Genomic DNA, 19,250 nt, shown 5'->3' with positions numbered 1-19,250 from the left:
GTCAGAAGAGATGAAAATAAAGTAATATTTTTCAGGAGATGTAAAAAGGAATGTCACAGTAATTCATGCAGCAGACAATGATGAAGGAAAGAATGCCGACATCAAATATTCAATATACCATGTTTCTAATAATGGAAACAATAAATTTGTCATCGATGAGAACTCAGGACTGATTTCTACTTTAGGAAAACTCAATGCAGGGGATCAGTACAGCCTTACAGTACAAGCAACAGATACAGGTTAGCACAAATCTCTAAAATAAAATTATTCTTCACAAAAATCACTTTTTTAGGCGGTCTCTATAGCCAGGCGATAGTAGAAGTAACAGTAAGTCCTGGCCCTAATACTGAAGCCCCAATTTTCGAGCAACCAGTTTACGACATCGAAGTCAGCGAAGGAGCTATAATTAATTCCACAGTTGCTACTTTAATTGCTATGGACCCTGAAGGGGATCCAGTGACCTACTCCATTACGTCTGGAAATGATCTGAGACAGTTTACTATAGGGGCTAAAAGTGGGGTCATATCGATAATCCGCATGCTGGATAGAGAGGATCTTAATCGATACCAACTGGTTATTAGGGCTGAAGACGCGGGGAAGTTGGCTAGTACTGCTACTGTGAATATAAAAGTCACAGACATTAATGATAAAAATCCAGAGTTTGTGGGAGATCCATATTTGTTTCACGTCAAAGAAGGTACAGAAATCTTAGAAGGTTATTGGATATTTTTAACACTTTTCGGGTAGGTCTTGGAAAAACTTCGGTAGGTGTTGTCAAAGCTGTAGACGCCGATGAGGGCATTAACGCCTTTGTCACCTATTTCATACCCAATAATCTGCCCTTCAGCATCGACAATGAAACTGGAGAAATTCGCACCAACAGACCTTTGGATTACGAAAAGCAGAAGGTAACATTTTTTCATCTGAAGAAAAACGAATTCTTACATACATATCAAAATTTCTAGAACTTCCAATTTGTGGTAACAGCAAAAGATGGAGCCTTAGACCCTAGGATTGCTACAGCGACTGTAGCGGTTGAAGTCGAAGATGTTGAAGATGAATTACCAGTCTTCAGAGACGACAAATATGAAGCTTTAGTTCCAGAGAATATGGCTGATCACTTTGTTACATCAGTTGAAGCCTATGACCCAGACACTATCCAGAAAATTACCTACGTTATTCATCAAGGGCCTACAGACTTGTTTAGGATCGATGAGAAAACTGGAGCTATTTATACCTCCAGAGGTTTGGACTATGAGAAAGACCAGCAACATGTCTTGGTGATTGGCACATTGGAGAATATGTCTAATGAGAAAAATAGCACTACCAAGGTTGTAGTAGATGTGGAGGATAGGAATGATATACCTCCAGTATTTACGATTATTCCTCATCCTATAAGTTTAGAAGATGATGTTCCTATCGGTACTACTGTGACCACTTTAGTTGCTACTGATTCTGATGGAACTGCTCCTGGAAATAAAGTAAAAGGAATAGAGATTTTGGATTTTATAAGTGAGATTGATTGTTCTTATTCTTAGGTGAGATACGAGATAATTGGTAGAGAGAAGGCAGCCAAGTACTTCCAAATTGATTCTGATACTGGAGTTTTAAGGGTAACCAATGATTTGAAAAAAGAAGTTGATACAGAGTATCAGGTAAATTTGTTTTTTTTTATGAATTAGTTCACCTATACCAATATCATTTAGGTTGATGTAAGGGCTTACGACCTCGGAGAACCCCAACTATCTTCAGTGATTACAGTAGAAGTATTCATCCAACATGTTGCTACTGTAGCTCCAGAAGTCGGACTCAGATTTGCAGACAATTCTTACACTCTGCAAGTGCCAGAAAACGCTACTGTCGGAAAACAGATCAAGGCTCTAACCATTGTAAATGGGCAAACTCATGGGACTAGTATCCCATTGAAATGTCAAATTATTAGCGGCAACAAAGAAGGTATAATGTCCAAAATATATTCTGAGTATTAAAGTTAAATCGATGGTTTCTTTCAGGAAAATTTTCCTTGAATGTTACCGAAGATCGGAATTGCGCAGTTTATCTAAACGGAACTTTAGATTTCGAAAGTGAAGAACAATACATCTTTAATGTGGAAATTATGTCTCTGCAGGGGTTCATAAACAAAGACTTTGCTGTAACTCAAGTCACTGTAAATGTCCAGGATGTTAACGATAATAAGCCATATTTTGTGTATCCATTTGACGGGGAAGCTGTGGCTAAAAAAGAAGGCAACGAGGACCCTAAAGATAGAAAGAAGTATTATGCGGCAGTATCGACGGATTCGCCTTTAAACTCCGCAGTGACTCAAATAATTGCTGAAGATGTGGATAGTGGGAAATATGGGCGAGTTTCATATAACATTTCAGGTAACTTATCAATTCCTCTACAGAAAATAACAAATCATCATTTAAAATACTTGCAGGCAACTTTAGCGAAGAATTCTTTTCCATCGATCCTTCGACGGGAATAATCAGGACCAAGAGAACGTTCGATTATATTAACCCAGAAAATTTGCCCTTCAGATTGACTGCCTGGGCTAGGGATAATCCCAATGCAACCAGGGACTACTTCGAAATTGATACTCCTCTGATAGTGAATTTGGTAGGACCTCAACATAGGCTAATTTTGGTGATTGGAGACGCGAAGCCGAACTTAGTACAGAAGAAGCTGGGAGAAATTTCGAAGGTGATTAAGGAGCAAACGGGATTGATTGCAGGTAACCTAAAGTTGAAATGAGATTTCTTAGGTTTTGAGCTGGAATTTTTAAGGTATTGAGAAATTGAGCGCTAGGGAGTTTATTGGTGGGAACGGGACTTTTGAGATTGATCAAGAAGGAACAGATGTTTGGTTCTATGTTATTGATTCTGAGACTGATGAAATTTTACCTAGGAATCATTCTCTAGTGAGAAGGTATGAAAACTTGTATAAGATTAATAAAATACATCTTATACCCAATTAAACAAATTTTGTAGAACACTCTTGGAAAAGTCTTCAATGGACAACATTACATTCGATATAACAGCCCAAATTAAGAACACGGCTTTCAACATCCATGAGCCCTTTGTGTCGCACAAAATCAGAACTGCTTCAATAGCTTCCCTCAACGGAGAGGTTTTCCCCTATGCCCTGATCATTATAGCCTGCATCATCTTCCTTTTTGGCAGTATTGGAATTATCTACATTTGTGTCTCGTGGTCACGGTAAATCAAAATTCTCCTCCAACATAACATTCGAATAATTAAATATTTCCAGATACAAATCTTTCAAAGATCAATATGCAAGTTCCAGGCAATACATTGTGCCTGCAAGTCCTGCCAGATATGATACAGTCTATGTAGAACCCAATCTGAAGGAATATGAGACGCAGGTGCTGCAAATGGTGGTTCCAGTTGATGATCAAGAGGATTATAATGACTTGCAAATTGATTTCAGCAACAAAAACCACGCTTTCAGTTTGGAGAATGTCAGCTACATTGGAAAGGATTCGAATTTAAAGAATTACGGTGAGTTGATTGATCAATTTGAGATTTTTGGTTTCTAAAAAAATAGTTGAATTTTAGATAAGGCGAGTCCTGTAAGTAGTGAGTCATCTACCACCGTTCGGGCTTCTAGTGTAGGTGATAACAGCCATCTAATCAAACATACTAACAATAACATAAGAAGAGATCACTTCTACAGGTAATTAAGCAGACTTAATGTTCTTTTAAACATTAAAACTTCCACTATTTTCCTTAAACATGTTATAAGAGATTTCAGTATGCCATGCAGATTTACGTAAATCTTTGTAATCAACAGTTTTTCATCTAGGAGCTGAAACTAATCTATATATGTTGTCTCAGTTTTCCCTTTGATCTCCTCCAGTTCATCTTGCCCTTCACCATAAAGCCTTCCTTTTAAGAAATAGGCACCTCTTATTTACCATTCCTTTTCAACCGATTGGCTTGATGCTTCTACAGCTTCTATGTTAACATTCCGCATGAATATGTCGATAGCTCCTGCTCTCTAAATGTTACAATTTTGTCCTTATCATTAGTTCTCTTACTGCTTTTTTTCAATATTTCTTTTTTTTAATCGTTTCGGTCGCATTTGTAGGCCTCCAAATGGGGAGGATATGAACTCAAGTCCCAGCAACGAGAACGTAATGTTCAAAGAGAAAAAAGACTTCAATAGTATGCACATAGGATACGGATACGATTCTCCTATAGAAACGACGACAGAATTATAGATAGACTGTTTTAATCTTCATAAATTTCCTAGATTATTGCGCAGTTTGTATGGCAGAGAATGTAGGAAAATAACGCATAGTGCCAAGTGATAAACAGAAAATTTTCATTCCATTTTAATTGATCTTAAAATTACAAAGAAGACTTAAAATCGAGATTTTAAGACATTCTTTTCAAGTTTCCTAAGATATCTGTTGCAGATACACGAATGTTAAGAAACCCGGCATTATTTTTGATGAGACTTCTATATTTGCGATTTGAACATGAGCTTAAACTTTAATAAGCCATTTAGGTCATAAATCCATATTAAGAAGTCATTAAGAAAATTGTGATGTTCTGTAACGTTTTATAATACGGCTTTAAGGATTTTGTAAATACGTTTTTCTAAATTCAAGAACTTTTCAACTAAATGATATAGACACCTATTAAAGCTGTTGTATTATTAGTGTAGTCTAGAACAGTTTAGTAATTTATTGTATAGAAACCGACTCATTACAAATGTGAATCGTACAAGTACTTAATGAAACTTTAGGATTGTAAATAATTTTAAAAATGTCTAAAAGCAGTTAGGTATATTCTATAGGTCTAGTCGTCTATTTTGATATTTTTGTAATCTTGCCTTAAATAAAGGATGACATGGAATCTGCGTGAATTTATATTATAAATTCGGAATTTTTAGCGGTTACGCAGAAGTAACTATAATGAGTATGAAGTAATAAAATTACAAAACAGACATTTGGCAGTAAATCTGCTCCATTGGTTACAACTAATTGTCATAGATTTGCCTACAAATGTTCATTTGATAATTTCATTACTTACTTCATATTCACGGTACCCAATTCAAAGTAAACACTAAAAACTTTCCTAAAATCTTCTATTTTACAGAATTTTTATTGGCAGGTGAAGAACTTCGTCACAGCGCACAGTCAACCAGGAATATCTTATGTGATTATGCAAAGAATGATACCTACAGACAAGAAGGTGCAGGTAAAAAGATATCTACATATGTATGTGTGTTGTGTGTGGCCCGGTTGAAAGGACTAAAATGCTTGGTATTCCGAGATGCAGTACTAGAATATGCGGAGCTTTCTGTGTTTCCGGTCTGAAGTGATCAGACACCTATTTGATCCTTCTCAAAGGGTCAAGATGTAAACAAGATGTCAATTTGACAACTTCCTATTATTTCTAAACGAGATAGATTTTCAAAAAAATCACCGGAACATGTCGATTTTGTTATCGAGGGGGAACAATTTTATATAGAATTCACTGCGCCTCTTTCAAGTCTCTACCTCGCAGAGCCACCCTCTCGAATATTAATGGTAAAGGGGGTTAGGGGTACGAATGGACCTCATTTGTTATATTGGACTGTTGCGTTATCAAGTTATGCGTCTTTGACCATTCTAAATTCATTTTTCCCATTAGTGTGTTGATGGCGTTGAAACTAAATTTTTTTTAAATTTAAACATGTGTGATGATTGGAAAGTTGTTGTAATAAATCAATTTACCATCAACAAAAAAAATGTATTAGTCACTGAGGCAAATGTTTATCAATCTAATAAATTTCCTCGGTCCTCGGAAAAAAAAACATCTACGTAGACTATGAATTTTTTTATTGTTTGTTTTTGTTTGCAATGGAATGCCGATCCGATAAATTTTGATTGTCATTTCCTGGAATATCGCCTCATTTGCGTTCGAGTCTCCGAAGTTACACGATCATTGAGTAACAGCATACTGGGATGGAGCTCAAATTGAATCGGAGTAGAGTTTCGGCAATTGAAAAGAAAAAAATCATGGGCGGACATGAGACCGGGCAGTGCAGTGCGCGTTGTGTCGAAAATAAACAGTAACTGAAATTTCTCTTCTCCATGGCTGCGGAACGACAGTTTTTATTGACAGGATTCCAGAGGGGTCATAATTCTAGAAAGTTTATTTGCGGTAAGTGGTCGGTGTTTGATCATTGTACCTAATTTAACCTCGCTTAATTCTATCTTCTCTCTTGGTGACCACTCTAAGTGGTTTTTGTCACTGTTTATGCCCCTCCTCAAATATACGCTGCTTATTATTTCGTTTTGCGTATCGCTTCTATGGTTAGGCCATGAGCTGGTGCTCATAAAGGTATTTGAATGGTTGGGGACTTTCGCAGCGTTCGTCTTATAGCTCGTACTGATATCGATTTTTAGACGATTCGACCAAGTGGTAACACGACAAACAAGACATTTTAAATACGAATCAAACTAATTGTCGAGTTAGCTTGAAACGAAAATTGGGTGGCAATAGTTTTTTCAGTCTACGAGATATAACATTATCTTGGTCCCCAATTTTTATGATTCTTTGGTGCCGAAAATGAAGGTCCGAAAAGCGCCTTTCCAAGTCTCTACAACCTCAATGGTGGTATCAACGGTCAACATAGGTTGAAGATTTTTTATTGTAATTGAGGATATTAAATTTAATGTTTTTGTGTTTCAAGTGTCAATTGTGTGCGTCTCTGGTTTGAGCCAAAATTATTTGCCAATTTTGGCTCTTCTGGAAGGTACTTAGGACCAAATTTGGACCTAACCGAAACATGATATCACAACTTGAACTGTTTTATTTTAATAGCAAACTGATTTATTTCAATAATTTCCTAATCATAAGACATGTTTGAATAAAAAAATCTTAGTTTCAACGCTATCAAAACACTAATGAGAAAAAATGGTTTTAAAATTATCAAAGACGCCTGACTTGATAAAGCAACAGTCAAACGTAAAAAATGAGGTATCCAAATAAAGAGAATGAATAGCCCTTTAATATGCTATATCACTTAGCCCCCTTTACCATTTAAGGTATTTGAGAGCATGCCTCTGCGGGATAGAGAACTGAAAGAGGTGCAGTGAATTCTACATAAAAATTGTTCTCTCTCAATAACAAAATCAACGATTCTCGGCGATTTTAAAAAAATCTATCCGAGATAATAAAGGTGGGAAGTTTTCAAGCTGACACCCTGCATGTCTTTCTTGTACAACCAAAATGGGGTGATTCCGTCTCGAAAGACCAAAAGAGGTATATTTCGCAAAAGCTACCGGAATCCGGAAATTTACAAACTGAATTTGCAATCAGAGAGGCTCTATTTCGTGTAAAAATTTCCAACAATTTTGCTAATTATAGGTAAGGTTTATTGGTAAAAAACGATAATTTATGTGCTAAACAATATCGATAAAAACGAACAATAATGAGGCAAGCTAGCAACGAGTCACTATAGAGGCAAGTGGACTAGCTGAGTCTTTTAAGAAGAGTATCTGTTCACATTCTACTCTACGGCGACTTGGCTCTAATATACCCTTCGGCAGGGATGCTAAGAGTGTCTACTTAAGGTATCAATCTCTGCTTATATCTGGTTTTGGGTTGGAAATTATGAAATAGAAACCAGCAAGCAATTTTGTCAAGAATATATTATGAAGCTTCCGTACATTACATTTAAATATAGCCATCTATTGACTGTCAAATTATTTAATTATCGACATTTCTTAAATATTCAGAAAGACGTAAAGCAGTTAAAAATACTACCTATAAAACTTACTTAAGAGTAGTCCTCTATCTTTATTTAAATTAGAAAATGTACATAGATATAGATGGATGTAGGTAGAACAAAGATGGCATTGCCAGCACTCTGATTAGAAAATTCCCGAAGTGGTTCGTTGTCGATATACAGAGCGTTAAATACCGAAAATGATTTTCATATTTTCTTTTTTTTCCATCTTTTTAAAACTAATGATTTCCTAAAATTAACAATAAATACGTAAAAGCCCTGTAGACCAGCCTTAATGACAGATTTAAAAATTTATTAAAAATTACATTCTGTAGTTGCGCTAATTTTAGTTACTTTTCTGTTTATCTAACAAAAAATTTCAATAGGGAAATGTGTAAAATGGAAATTATTTATATTATGCATGTACATCTTCCTATATTTATTTTTGTTTTTATGGTATTTTTTCGAAATTCCACTTTTATTAGTATTTTCTCTGTTCAGTTGTCAAAAAGTCGATTTTTTAAACTAAGGATCCTCTATATTATTTTATGATTAAAAACTGGCTGAAACAACCTTCGAATGATTACAAACTTAAATACATTTAATGCATAATATGAAACAGAATATCACTAAAAATTCTCCTTGAAGAATTTCTTGATATCTGCTAAAAAATTCTTTATTTTGTACCATGAAATATGACATTACAATGAAAAAAATTCAAAATTATAAGAATGTACAGACACTATAACTAAACCACAGTCAATATTTAACCTAATAACGTAATAGTACATCTTAATTCCTAACATTCCATAACTTAGAAACACTATCAAATGTAGTTATACAATAGACTTAACGAAAACCTGTTCTTTCTTGTATTAAATGCTTAAGGCTCAGCTACACACTTTTATCTAAAATTCCATGTTGAACCAAAGATTTTCGTCAAAGATTTGAGACTCAAACTTCAGTTCAGTTTAAAGCTGAGGTATACCACTGGACCTTACGGTCAGTTTTAAAGGTAGGACTTAAACCCAAATAATGTTAAATTAACGAAATTCCTAATTGGATAATTCCTCAGTTTAACTGATTAACAGGTTTGTTTTAATGGGCCTTAGTGACACCTAAAACTTTAACGTTTAAATTATATTACTGCGGAATTCTATCCCTGAGTTAAAACCTAGAATGTAACCTAAAACTAGTCTATAGAATGAGCCCATGGGTGGTCTATGTGCCCATATTGAATCGCCTCTAACTCTTCTCTGATTCTGCGATAGAGAGGATTTTGGTGTTGGGTTGTGGGTATTTCAATGAGATTCCCTTGATATTCTATGGATTTTATCGGGCTGACTACGCAGGCTGTCCCCGACCCGAACATTTCCAGCATCTAGAAGGAAATATTCAGGTATATCTTTCACTTTTTATTTTTGTCTTCATAACTCACTTTCTCAGATTTGCACAACTCTAAAATGTCCCCCATGGTAATATTTCTCTGCTCAACTCGAAATTCCTTCCATTGCTCGCAGATCTGAATTATTGATTGTCTGGTTACACCAGGCAAGATTAGACCGTTTAAGGGTGGAGTCACTAATACTTTTTCTGTAAAAAGTTATCCTTGAGACAAAATTTGAACAATGCTGTCAGAGAGAGAGCATAAACATACCTCCAAATTCATTTCGGTAGAAAACAAATACATTCATGGTTCCCACTTCAGTGACTTGGTGGTCGGGGCCATACAACCACAATACTTGTTGGCGACCTTTTTGCAAGGCTTGGTTGTGCACTCGGATGGTAGGGCCGTAATTAGAACCTAGTTTCTTGTCTCCACATCCTCCAGGCCATGCTCTGAAGAAGGTTGAATGTCATGATTAATGTTCACTCGTAAAAATATTTGAGCATACCTTGCGTAGGAGGGATCAGCAAATAACGACACTGATTCATCGTTTCCTGAGAAGTAACTTCCAACAGGGCACATAATTGTGTACAGAAGAGCCGAATCTGATTGCTGGACTCCTAAGGTCCCCTGGAAAATTAAATATATATTTAAAAATTTGAGTCTTTAGGAATATTTTGTTATGGTGATATCTGGGTTGTAAATGCTCATATTTTGATTGTGAACTTTAGCCCATAATAGCACAATAGAAAAGAAATCATCGCCCTTATTATAAACAATTATAAATAACACATACATCTTTAGACACGCTAATTCAACATTTCGTCAATAACAACATGGAATCCGAAGCTACTGATACCGAAAACAAACATAACTACTCGGGAATCGAATTTTAACCTTTCACCACCATGATGAGATAATAGTGCTAATCTAAAGACAGGTCTGTTTAATCCAGTTTTCCAGTCCATCAGAGATTAAAGAGGCAGGTCAGTTAAACTTACATCTATTCCTATCAGAGTCGGTCTAAGGTACAAACTGCTCGCAACACTGTGAGGCACCCATTCCTGGTCTACTTCCACAAGTCTCTTCAAACATTTTGCAAATTCAATCCCGTCGAAGGTGGGCAATCCGGAGCTCTGGGCTGAACTGTTCATTCTGGCCATATTTAAATCTGGACGGAATATTCGGATTTTGCCATCGACGCCTCTGTAAGCTTTCATTCCTTCGAAAAGCTGCAAATCAAGAAGATACTTAATCTAACAATGTATTTAAATTTAGATTCTAATTAATTGTACAGACATAAACAAACAGAGCAAACAATAGCTAATATCAATGAATCTATTTCTAAGTGACCTAAATATCCACAGGGCATCGTATGGTAACATCAAACTTTAGTCTTACGTAAAAATCGAATGCAGTTTGATATAGAATAATGAACAATGTCAAGTTCAAGGAAGAATCTTTACCCCCACTATGGTTTTGCACAATAGATTAATATGTACCATATTCCAACAAAACACCTTGGTTAATATGAATAATCACAATTTAGTGAATTGTAAATCGTCTTTTGTCAGTTTAAACACTTAATCTATTGGAAATTTGAAATTCAAACCTGTTTTTCGTTCTCCTTAATTTGATTGTATCACATGCAAATATCTTGCAAATCTCTGGTATATTAACGCAAATGGGACGTAAAGACGCTTTAAATTTGGATTTTTGGTTAAAAATGAAAAAAAAATTAATTTGGAGCTTAAAATATTTTTTTTTGTAAATTGAAACGTGTTTATGGAGTAACTTTAGACGGAAAAACGAAATAAAATAAAAATTCTTCGAATATTCCTTACAGATCCTGAAATAACTTTTGCTAAATACGCATTATAATATTTTATTAGCTCAGTTTAGATCTGCAAACAATGCAAAAGAGTTTTCCTTTTGATTCCATATTAGGGAACGATCAGTTCACCAATATAATATTCTTTAGCAACAGAATAAATCTATCGAATATTCCCAGGTAACGAATTCAGACATCATGATGTCTGAATTCGTTAACCTAGTATGTCCCCTTTTTTACCGGACAACTTTTATTTGAAACTTTTCTTCATACAACATACCGTTTTTGAGTAATCTTCAATCGCAGCTTTAAATGGAATATCTTGTATATTATTACACGTATGCCAATTTTGATTCAATTTGATGCATTCACTTCAGGTATTGCAATTTTTATGATAAGTATGTAGTATAATTTTGCAACGTTCGATTCAACTTCAGATGTAAACGAAACAAATACACCTTACGCAATGTGATGTGGAATCGTAATATAAGTCTCGATTAAATACAGCCGTTTCAAAAATTTCTTCGGGAAGGAGCCTTCAATATTTAGCTGAAAAATTCTTAAAACATTTCTCAACATTTTTTTAGTTAGGGTGTTCTACATCCTTATTTGGTCTTCAAAATGTTTTGATCTCTATTCATGGACATTGAAAATTTTGCACAAGGTCACAAGCTATTCCATAGAAAACAGACGTGGTCGGTCGATCGCTCAAGAGTTAACAGAACCAAGCTTAAGCCATGCTTCAACAACTCGGGCAGAGTTACAAAACCATAAATCCTTTTCTTAATATTACCAAGAAAATAAGTTTATTGACAATTAATTTCTCTTATATTTAATAAAATTTTCAGGGAATGCAAAAATAATGGAGACTAGTTATTTACACAACAAGTAAATTAAAAATTGTTTATTCGCGGGATATTTACTTACACTCATAACAGAAAAATGTCCGTTTATCGAGCCAAACGGATTTACCAATCTTGACCTTAAATTAAAGCGCTTTGGGTGTTGTAACATCTGTTGTGGATACAATTTGCTTATATAGTGATGGTTAATTATTCTAATCCGCTGTTATCGGTAATGTTCAAATATATCTTTTCGTTTTAAATGTGATAACTTTTTTGGTAATATCGCATTTTTTAATTCATTACAGAATACCAGGAAAAAAGAATCGATTTATCAACATTCTGTAGAAATTGGACACATTTTATTTAATTTTGACTTATTAGAAGTCAACATATAGCAACGCTATAAACAACATTTAATTCACTAGTGTTTTAATGGTTCTTTGCTTAACGAGTGCGGAACGTGACACTTTACCGCACGCACCGATTGCAGGTGGCCGAACGACATAAAAAGGAATTTGTTTGTCAACAATTAACCGCACACGCGCAACAAAAAACGGTGTAATCAAATCTCAGAAGTTATGTCGAACTTCACCAAAGAAAAAAAATCCTCAAGGTAAACTTGTGCTTCGAGTAATGATAAGACTGAACATACCTCGACAGCATAATGTAATACTTTAGCAGCAGGATGAAGAGATACATTCTCGAACGGTATTATCACAGGCTTCTGCCATCCTCCCAGTTTCTTATGGTAAAATATCTTGAGCATGTGGTCAGTGAAAATGTGGCCGAATTTCAAGTCAGAAGCATCAGGTTTGGTTCTAAGCTGATCTGGCTCGCACAGTTTCGTGGTAAGATCCTTAAACTGGACAAAACATATTCAAATGATAGTATTTTTGGTTGCTTTTTGACGTTCCTTACTTACTCTAAAAGTAATCTCACTATCTGTCTCATCCTCATATTCATGATCATATTTTCTCTCGTTTGCAACCTCACTGAGGATGCGTTTGACTTTCAGGGAACAAGCACGTGTTGCCTGCTTGGACACTTCCTTTAGTTTGTGCTGGAACTGGAAGATGAGCTTACAAGAACACTGTAAAAGTTACAAAATAATGAATACGCATTGATAAAGAGTGATTGACTTAAATTTATTGACCTTATTAATAAATTAAAACATCTTATTGACGCATAATAGAGGAGATTGCTAAAGTATTATGACCATGATAATATTTTGTTGTCAAGCTATTAGCAAAGTTGTTTTATGGCATTGCATGTAGTAACTCCTGACGAAGATTTGCTGGTGATTCTGATCAAAATTTCTACTGTAGACAGGACCGGCCTTAGTAGGTCTGGCGCCTTGAACGAAATTTTAAATCACCGTTTCTCTACCACAAGAAAACGTACCAACCAGAAACATCCGCCACCCTTCCTGATCTGTCGTTCTGGGCAGTGCTCACCCCGAAAGGCCAGTAATGATTGCAGATATTATATTATCAGTGATGAGTTGGCAGATTTTCAAGTCTCGACCCCAAAATCGCATTAATATCTTGAAAAATGTTTAAATTGCGATGTCCGCATCATTAATACTTCGGCCTTTGATATCAGTTCTTGATAAAATGTTCATTCAGTTTTACGTATCAGCCAAAAATTTTTCGTCATTTATGTTTGGAAGCAAAAAGCGTGTGTGCAATTACCGTAAATGGATAAGTTAGAAAGAGTTCTATCGAATTAGTAGTCCCCAAGGGCACAAAATCCACAACTCTATATTATATTATGCAGGCAGGTAATTTAACGTGGAATTTAATCAACAACTAGCCATTAGAAACACGTCCCTTGTTGGTGAGAAAATCATCAAGATGTGAGGCTGGTGACGATCTACTTATAGGTTTCATCGTGTGTGTATACCAAATAGGTATCATGGGACACAAGTCCAGAAAATGCAAGAACACGAAACCATAATCCAGTGTCAACTTTATCAATATATAGATTAACTTAAAATTGAAACTTTCGCGAATGATTAATCACAAGAAGTATCCATGACCAAACTACCGTAGAAATCCTGGATAAATTTTCAAAAGATGGAATTTTTTTTTGCTACACTGGGTATTTACGATCTCAGCGAGTGGGAAAGTTAATTGAGGTTACTTCGGGCGTCGTTAGTTCCGGTGAATAAAATGATTAGAATATCTCTTAGGGAATCCCAAATTTCCATTCTTCAGAGCCATCTCTGTTAATTTTGGATTTTTCCAAATTTAAACTGCTGTCAACTAGCCTAAGCCAATTCCAGAAACTTAACCCAACCGGTATCCAAAACCAATTTGAAACTTTAATAAAAGTGTTCTTGAATTGAAATTTTTGAGCTTCTACGAAGTCTAAACTAATTGACTGATAAAGGTCAATTGTGTTCGATGGACCGAATTTTGACGGAGAGAAATTCAATTTCATTGATCATTTGGTGGGTCCCAGGACGTAGCTGTTCTTCGGCGTGAGCTTCCCAACGCTGATCATCTATGCTCTGCGACTCAATAAAATAAGAAATTCTCGAAAGGTCCTACATTTAGAGACTTAATTTTTTTATACTAACGGACGATTTGTTGTTCTAATCAATCGGTTATGATTCTGGCATGAGGATACCGTCCGATTGTCTTATAAGGAAAGTCAGAAGTTAGCTGCGGGCCATCGACGATGATGGACTTTTGTCTATCATTTCACGTACATCCATGAATTTGTATTAGGTAATTTATGCGCAAAATACATAGAGTCCGTTGAAGATTACTCAAAACTTTCGTTATGAAACTAAGTTTTTTGAATACCTCCCTGAATGTGTTCAAGAGATCAGTAAAAATATACCTGATGCTGAAACAGGATGTAAAGTCTGATTACAAAGGGAGACTCTATGGCAATTAGGATCACATTTGATCTACGTTGCTTTTCAATTTGGTTATCGTCTATCTCAAGACCATCAAGGAAAATTACAATGTAACATTTAAAAAAATCCTATAATAGTCTTATCATCTAAAAAGGGTAATATGATATTCTAGTAAGGGGATCATGCAGGAAAATAAGCAATCTTCGCCAAATCCGTGTATGCGCATTTACTTGTTGAGAGGACCGAGTTAGTAATGCCCCTCAGGGGGACATACGTCCCTTTTCAATAGCGAAGTACCCCGGTTTCTCAGCCAAAAGGGTCATTTTTACCTCAGAAGTATCCATATGTTAACTATGAGGGGAAAGTTTTTAAAGTCATGTAGTACGTTATATCCTATATAATCCTCTAAAACCTGTATCACTAGGGGACTAATGTCCCTAATTTTATCCCCCTGTATAATCTTTGGAATCTTCGAGGCTGGAAACCTTGGAAAAAGTGCTTATCGTTGGAAGTCTTAAAGCGGTTTGAAGCTCGGTTTTTGAATTTATCCCAATTGTGTTCATCTGGCGTACTGGATAATACACGAGTAGAACTCCTCGGAGTTAAGTCACGTCCACCACAATGAAGGATAGATAAGGAAGGTTGAGCTCCGATCAGTTACTGAAGTTGGAGATGTGTACTCTCACCAAAATCAGCACCTCGAAGCGAAAAGAGATATCTGTCCCGTAAAAAGTAGGCTCAATGTTCCTCTCAGGGCGAGTTGAACTCGAAGGGGCAGTCTGCTGTGGTGGTCGATTGCGGCAAGGGCTAAAGCTGAAAGGCGGGTATCCGAAAGATATTGTCTCATATACTGCCCTTATAGGGAACAGCATCATTTAGCAAAACGATACTTCAAAAATGCAGCAAATTCTTTTCGACTTTTTGTACGATTTGACGAATATCTTGTGGAAAGTAAAAGGATAAAAAGGCTCTACGTCATATTAAATCTCCAATACGTCTTCTTAAAATTTGCTTTGGATAACTTTTGAATAACTGATATATTTATTAGATCCGTTAGTCAGATCGTTTTAACCACTATGTATATATAGTCTGTAAAAATTATTTTTTAAGTATATTGTTTTTCATTTTTGCTTTTTTCTGACGAGTCGCTTTCCGTGAAGAGGGGAACCCAACGGGCAACGGTGGAAAAAAGAAATCAGATCGAAATGCGATGGAAAGGTAAAAAGGACGATAAAGACACGAAAGTCAGGAAGACGTCCTTTCTTGTCGTAACAGATCGAGACGCGATCTGAAGATTGTGAAACCGCCTATAGTTAGTAGCGTTGCTCTATAAGCATTTAGCAAACATTTGTAAATATATCCCTTAATTGAAATCCATCCGGACTATCATTGATTATAAAACCTTAGACTCACACTGAGAAAGATCCTACATTGTATTTATATCATGTAATTTATAGCAATGCAAGTTCCGTTATGATTTCAATTGTGTATCCAGGCTTGTTAAAGAATTATGAAATAATTTCATATTATTTTCGCTTTCATTGAAATGTGATTGCATAATAAAATAATATACACCATTATGAATAATATTCTATTTCGATCAATAGCTTCCGTCGGTACTGAACGGTTCGGGTTCACCATGCTTTGCCCTCGACACAAAAGAAAAACTTTACGTCAGGATTTACTATTATGGTTTTTTATGATCATAGAAAACCAGATACCGTCATCTTTATTTAAATCTTTGAATGCAGAAGATTAACGCTGGATCGGCTAGGAGACGTGACAAATACTGATTAATACCATTGTAACTATACCAAAGCTAATGAAGAGAAATGGGATTGTAAATAGCCCAAGAAGAATCAATTTTCGCAATAATTCGAAATCTTAGCAGAGAATATTCTTAGGAACTAATGATAAACCTAATGAAGTACCTAATTGAAAAGTGAATCCACCCTGTTATCATTTTTTTGCATTAGAGCCTGCCAATATGACTGAAAAGACGCAAGAAATATTTAGATTGGAATGGAATGGAATGGAATATGGAAAAATAATGGTCAATGTTGGAAAGTAGTTTTCGAGAAGGATAGAAACTGAAGTAGAGCCTTTCAATGAATTAAAAAGAAGGGAAGTAAAAACTTTGAAGCTATCGATACACCTTTTTATTCTCTCTATTTCTGAATTTGTGTTTTTTCTATTGAATGCATATTTCTATTTTTCGAACTATTAGAAATAGTTCTGAAAATAAAGTTCACCATGAGGATACATTCCACGATAACCACTCTAAAAATTGCTACTCGACCTTACAGATCTTCTGGAAAATGATTGGTGTGGAAAGTCAGTCATTACCTAACTTCCGCTTCTAAAGCAATGGATCCTATTCTATATTACACGAAAACCAAGATTTTAAGTTATTTTTTTAAAGATGCCTCAATTTCGAAGACTGCAACCAATGCCCATAATTGCTATCTTGCTGTTATTTCGGTTCGTGTCTCCAAGTCATCATATCCATGTCGTCAATAAATGAAATTTACCAGTATTATTTAATGTAATGTTGTTTAATTTTTTGAAATTGGAAATGACAAATATTATTGCAAAATTATTTTTAATTAAGATATTTTGGAAGTACAATCTGAAAACTAAATGTCACGTATTTTGCAGCATTTTAATTTGGCCTCAAAGTATCTGCAAACCCATTTTATCTACTTATACATACATATACTTATACATATACATACATACATACGTATATTTATACATATACTTATACATACACGCAAAAAGCGGTGATTCATTTCACAATCCCCAATACTGCGGCAAAGTGAACTACAGAACCACGTGGGTGCAGTAATTCAAATCTTTAAGAACAGCTCTCAACTATCTAAATTATGCATAAAATATTCTTGTGTTTGGTACTCGACTCTATTTAAGTAATAATGGGTACTTCTAATTAGAACCCAAGATTTACAAATCTTCCTCGTCGCGAGGTCATCAAAAGCAAGAACAGTTTGGCAGTCTTAAAGAATAAAAGGCACGCAATTTTACGTAATGTTTTAGAGTCATTTCCGGAATTCCTAAATATAAAATCAGTTCGGGTGTTCCTTTAGTGTTATCACGAAGTCAAAAATATCATGACAATGTCTTTAAAATATGACATTGGTCACAAGTGATCAGATAAAAGTGTGATCAAAACATCGGTCATGTGAGCGTGACGATCTAGAAACCTATCCGGACAGACTGCAACTGGGATTCAATGTCCTGGAGCTTCAGATAATGGAAGAGTTTGTTGATATCTGTCTTCTTGCCTCGGTCACGAAACCGATATGCATAAATGGTAAACCCTAATTAACGTATATAGAAGTAACATTAAATCCTGGAATTGTGTATTTTCTTTAACCCAAAACATGTCCCAGCAACGAAATTTTCTTGGAAAAAGTTTTAATTGTACAGCAAAAACGTGTAACGCAAAAAAAACGTGACCGCATGATCTCATAATCAAGTTTTGTAATATGCAAAATCACGGCAAATTTTAAAACATTTATTACTATGAAGCAACAGTTGCCGTCTGTTTTGTGCATGGCAATATTTCTGAAGATATATGTAGATGTCGAAACTCGCAAAAAAGATAGAAATAATGTTGTCAATGGCCTGGATTAGCAATAATTATTACGAGAATTTTTGACTTTTAGCGAATCTTTAATTTTTTTCTTATAATTATTAACTCAAAGTTCAGGTAAATTCATTTGCGTAAAACTGTGAAATAAAGGCACGTCACTGGCTTTAATAATCTGAACTATCGTGGAAATTATCTTCCAGGTAGATTTGCCAGAACCCCCTCCCTTGTCCAATCAATCACAAATTCTTACCTGCTTTGTTGTACCAATCATCTTCAGTTTAAGCCGGTTAACAATGAAAAAGAATGGATCACTTAGCAACTCCACGTAACTACTCGAACTAACTCAGCGACGAAGTTATAACAAGCAGTGAGCTATCAAGCGACAAATTTGTACAAATATGCAGCTACAACGTTTTATCGGCCACTATTCGGATATCGGATTTAGAACTGTATAATGGTCACTTAATATGTCTGCTATTGAATGGTAATTTTCGAACTAATTACCAAGTCCATTTACATGAAGTTTATAAGTCAATAATTTCGAAAAAGAATAGTGGCTTATCTCTATATATGTACTAAATATACGAAAACAATAACATGGGAGATAATGTGACGCAAGAATGTGGATAAGTTGAGAATAACACTAGTTGCCTTACAGCGGTGGGGAATCATCGGAATTGCCACTCTTTACATTGTAATTCCTTTAGGTTAAAATTTTTAATCAGGCACACAAAAACCCAATGGGCAATTAAATGATAAGCGGGATAGGGCACGCGATTCAGTTGACTCAACAAACTATGCTTAGACTTGCAGTGCGCACAAGACTATAGGACCTCATGGACACAGCAGCCACTAGTAGCTTTAGAGTCAAATGGACTCCACAATTATGCATAGAGTGAGAACAAGACAATATAATCTTATGGGCTCGACAATTAAATGGAACACGTGATAGATTATGTGGT

The 19,250-nt window shown here is 35.4% G+C and overlaps 2 protein-coding genes across 3 annotated transcripts in view; one reads left to right on the top strand and one right to left on the bottom strand.

Annotated features, from left to right (window-relative positions):
- The window catches only part of Cad99C (cadherin-99C), a 28,181-nt gene extending 23,288 nt beyond the window's left edge, over positions 1–4,893 (top strand). Inside the window, exons 12-24 of one of the 2 annotated variants that reach the window (XM_066395381.1) lie at positions 36–239; positions 293–697; positions 748–908; positions 966–1,481; positions 1,539–1,655; positions 1,707–1,956; positions 2,013–2,384; positions 2,441–2,734; positions 2,787–2,928; positions 2,991–3,218; positions 3,271–3,521; positions 3,579–3,592; positions 4,111–4,893. In XM_066395381.1, coding sequence (XP_066251478.1) covers positions 36–239; positions 293–697; positions 748–908; positions 966–1,481; positions 1,539–1,655; positions 1,707–1,956; positions 2,013–2,384; positions 2,441–2,734; positions 2,787–2,928; positions 2,991–3,218; positions 3,271–3,521; positions 3,579–3,592; positions 4,111–4,188 — 3,032 coding nt within the window. In that variant the 3' untranslated portion in view covers positions 4,189–4,893. Of the gene's footprint in view, positions 1–35; positions 240–292; positions 698–747; positions 909–965; positions 1,482–1,538; positions 1,656–1,706; positions 1,957–2,012; positions 2,385–2,440; positions 2,735–2,786; positions 2,929–2,990; positions 3,219–3,270; positions 3,522–3,578; positions 3,697–4,110 lie in introns of both variants that reach the window. The other variant, XM_066395380.1, reaches the window with a different exon arrangement.
- Positions 4,894–7,667: 2,774 nt separating this feature from the next.
- Positions 7,668–18,823, bottom strand: Bcat (Branched chain amino acid transaminase). The gene is made up of 8 exons (XM_066395231.1): positions 18,539–18,823; positions 12,732–12,899; positions 12,462–12,671; positions 10,135–10,365; positions 9,642–9,763; positions 9,404–9,585; positions 9,185–9,339; positions 7,668–9,127 (listed from the first exon to the last, which is right to left on the bottom strand). Exons 1-8 carry the CDS (start codon positions 18,557–18,559, stop codon positions 8,939–8,941), a joined length of 1,278 nt encoding a protein of 425 aa, XP_066251328.1. The 5' UTR covers positions 18,560–18,823; the 3' UTR covers positions 7,668–8,938.
- Between the last annotated feature and the right edge of the window lie 427 nt (positions 18,824–19,250).

This window comes from Euwallacea similis, chromosome 11 (genome assembly GCF_039881205.1).
Source record: "Euwallacea similis isolate ESF13 chromosome 11, ESF131.1, whole genome shotgun sequence".
In the NCBI taxonomy this organism is placed as follows: Eukaryota; Metazoa; Arthropoda; class Insecta; order Coleoptera; family Curculionidae; genus Euwallacea; species Euwallacea similis.
This window is presented reverse-complemented; position numbering and strand designations above follow the sequence as displayed.

Bases quoted from the DNA above. Each gene is read 5' to 3' on its own strand.
- Bcat (XM_066395231.1), bottom strand. From the start codon at position 18,559: ATGATTGGTACAACAAAGCAG. The intron at 12,900-18,538 runs GTAAGAATTTGT...TAACTTTTACAG, and splicing joins TGATTGGTACAACAAAGCAG to TGTTCTTGTAAGCTCATCTT. The intron at 12,672-12,731 runs GTAAGTAAGGAA...TGTTTTGTCCAG, and splicing joins ATAGTGAGATTACTTTTAGA to TTTAAGGATCTTACCACGAA.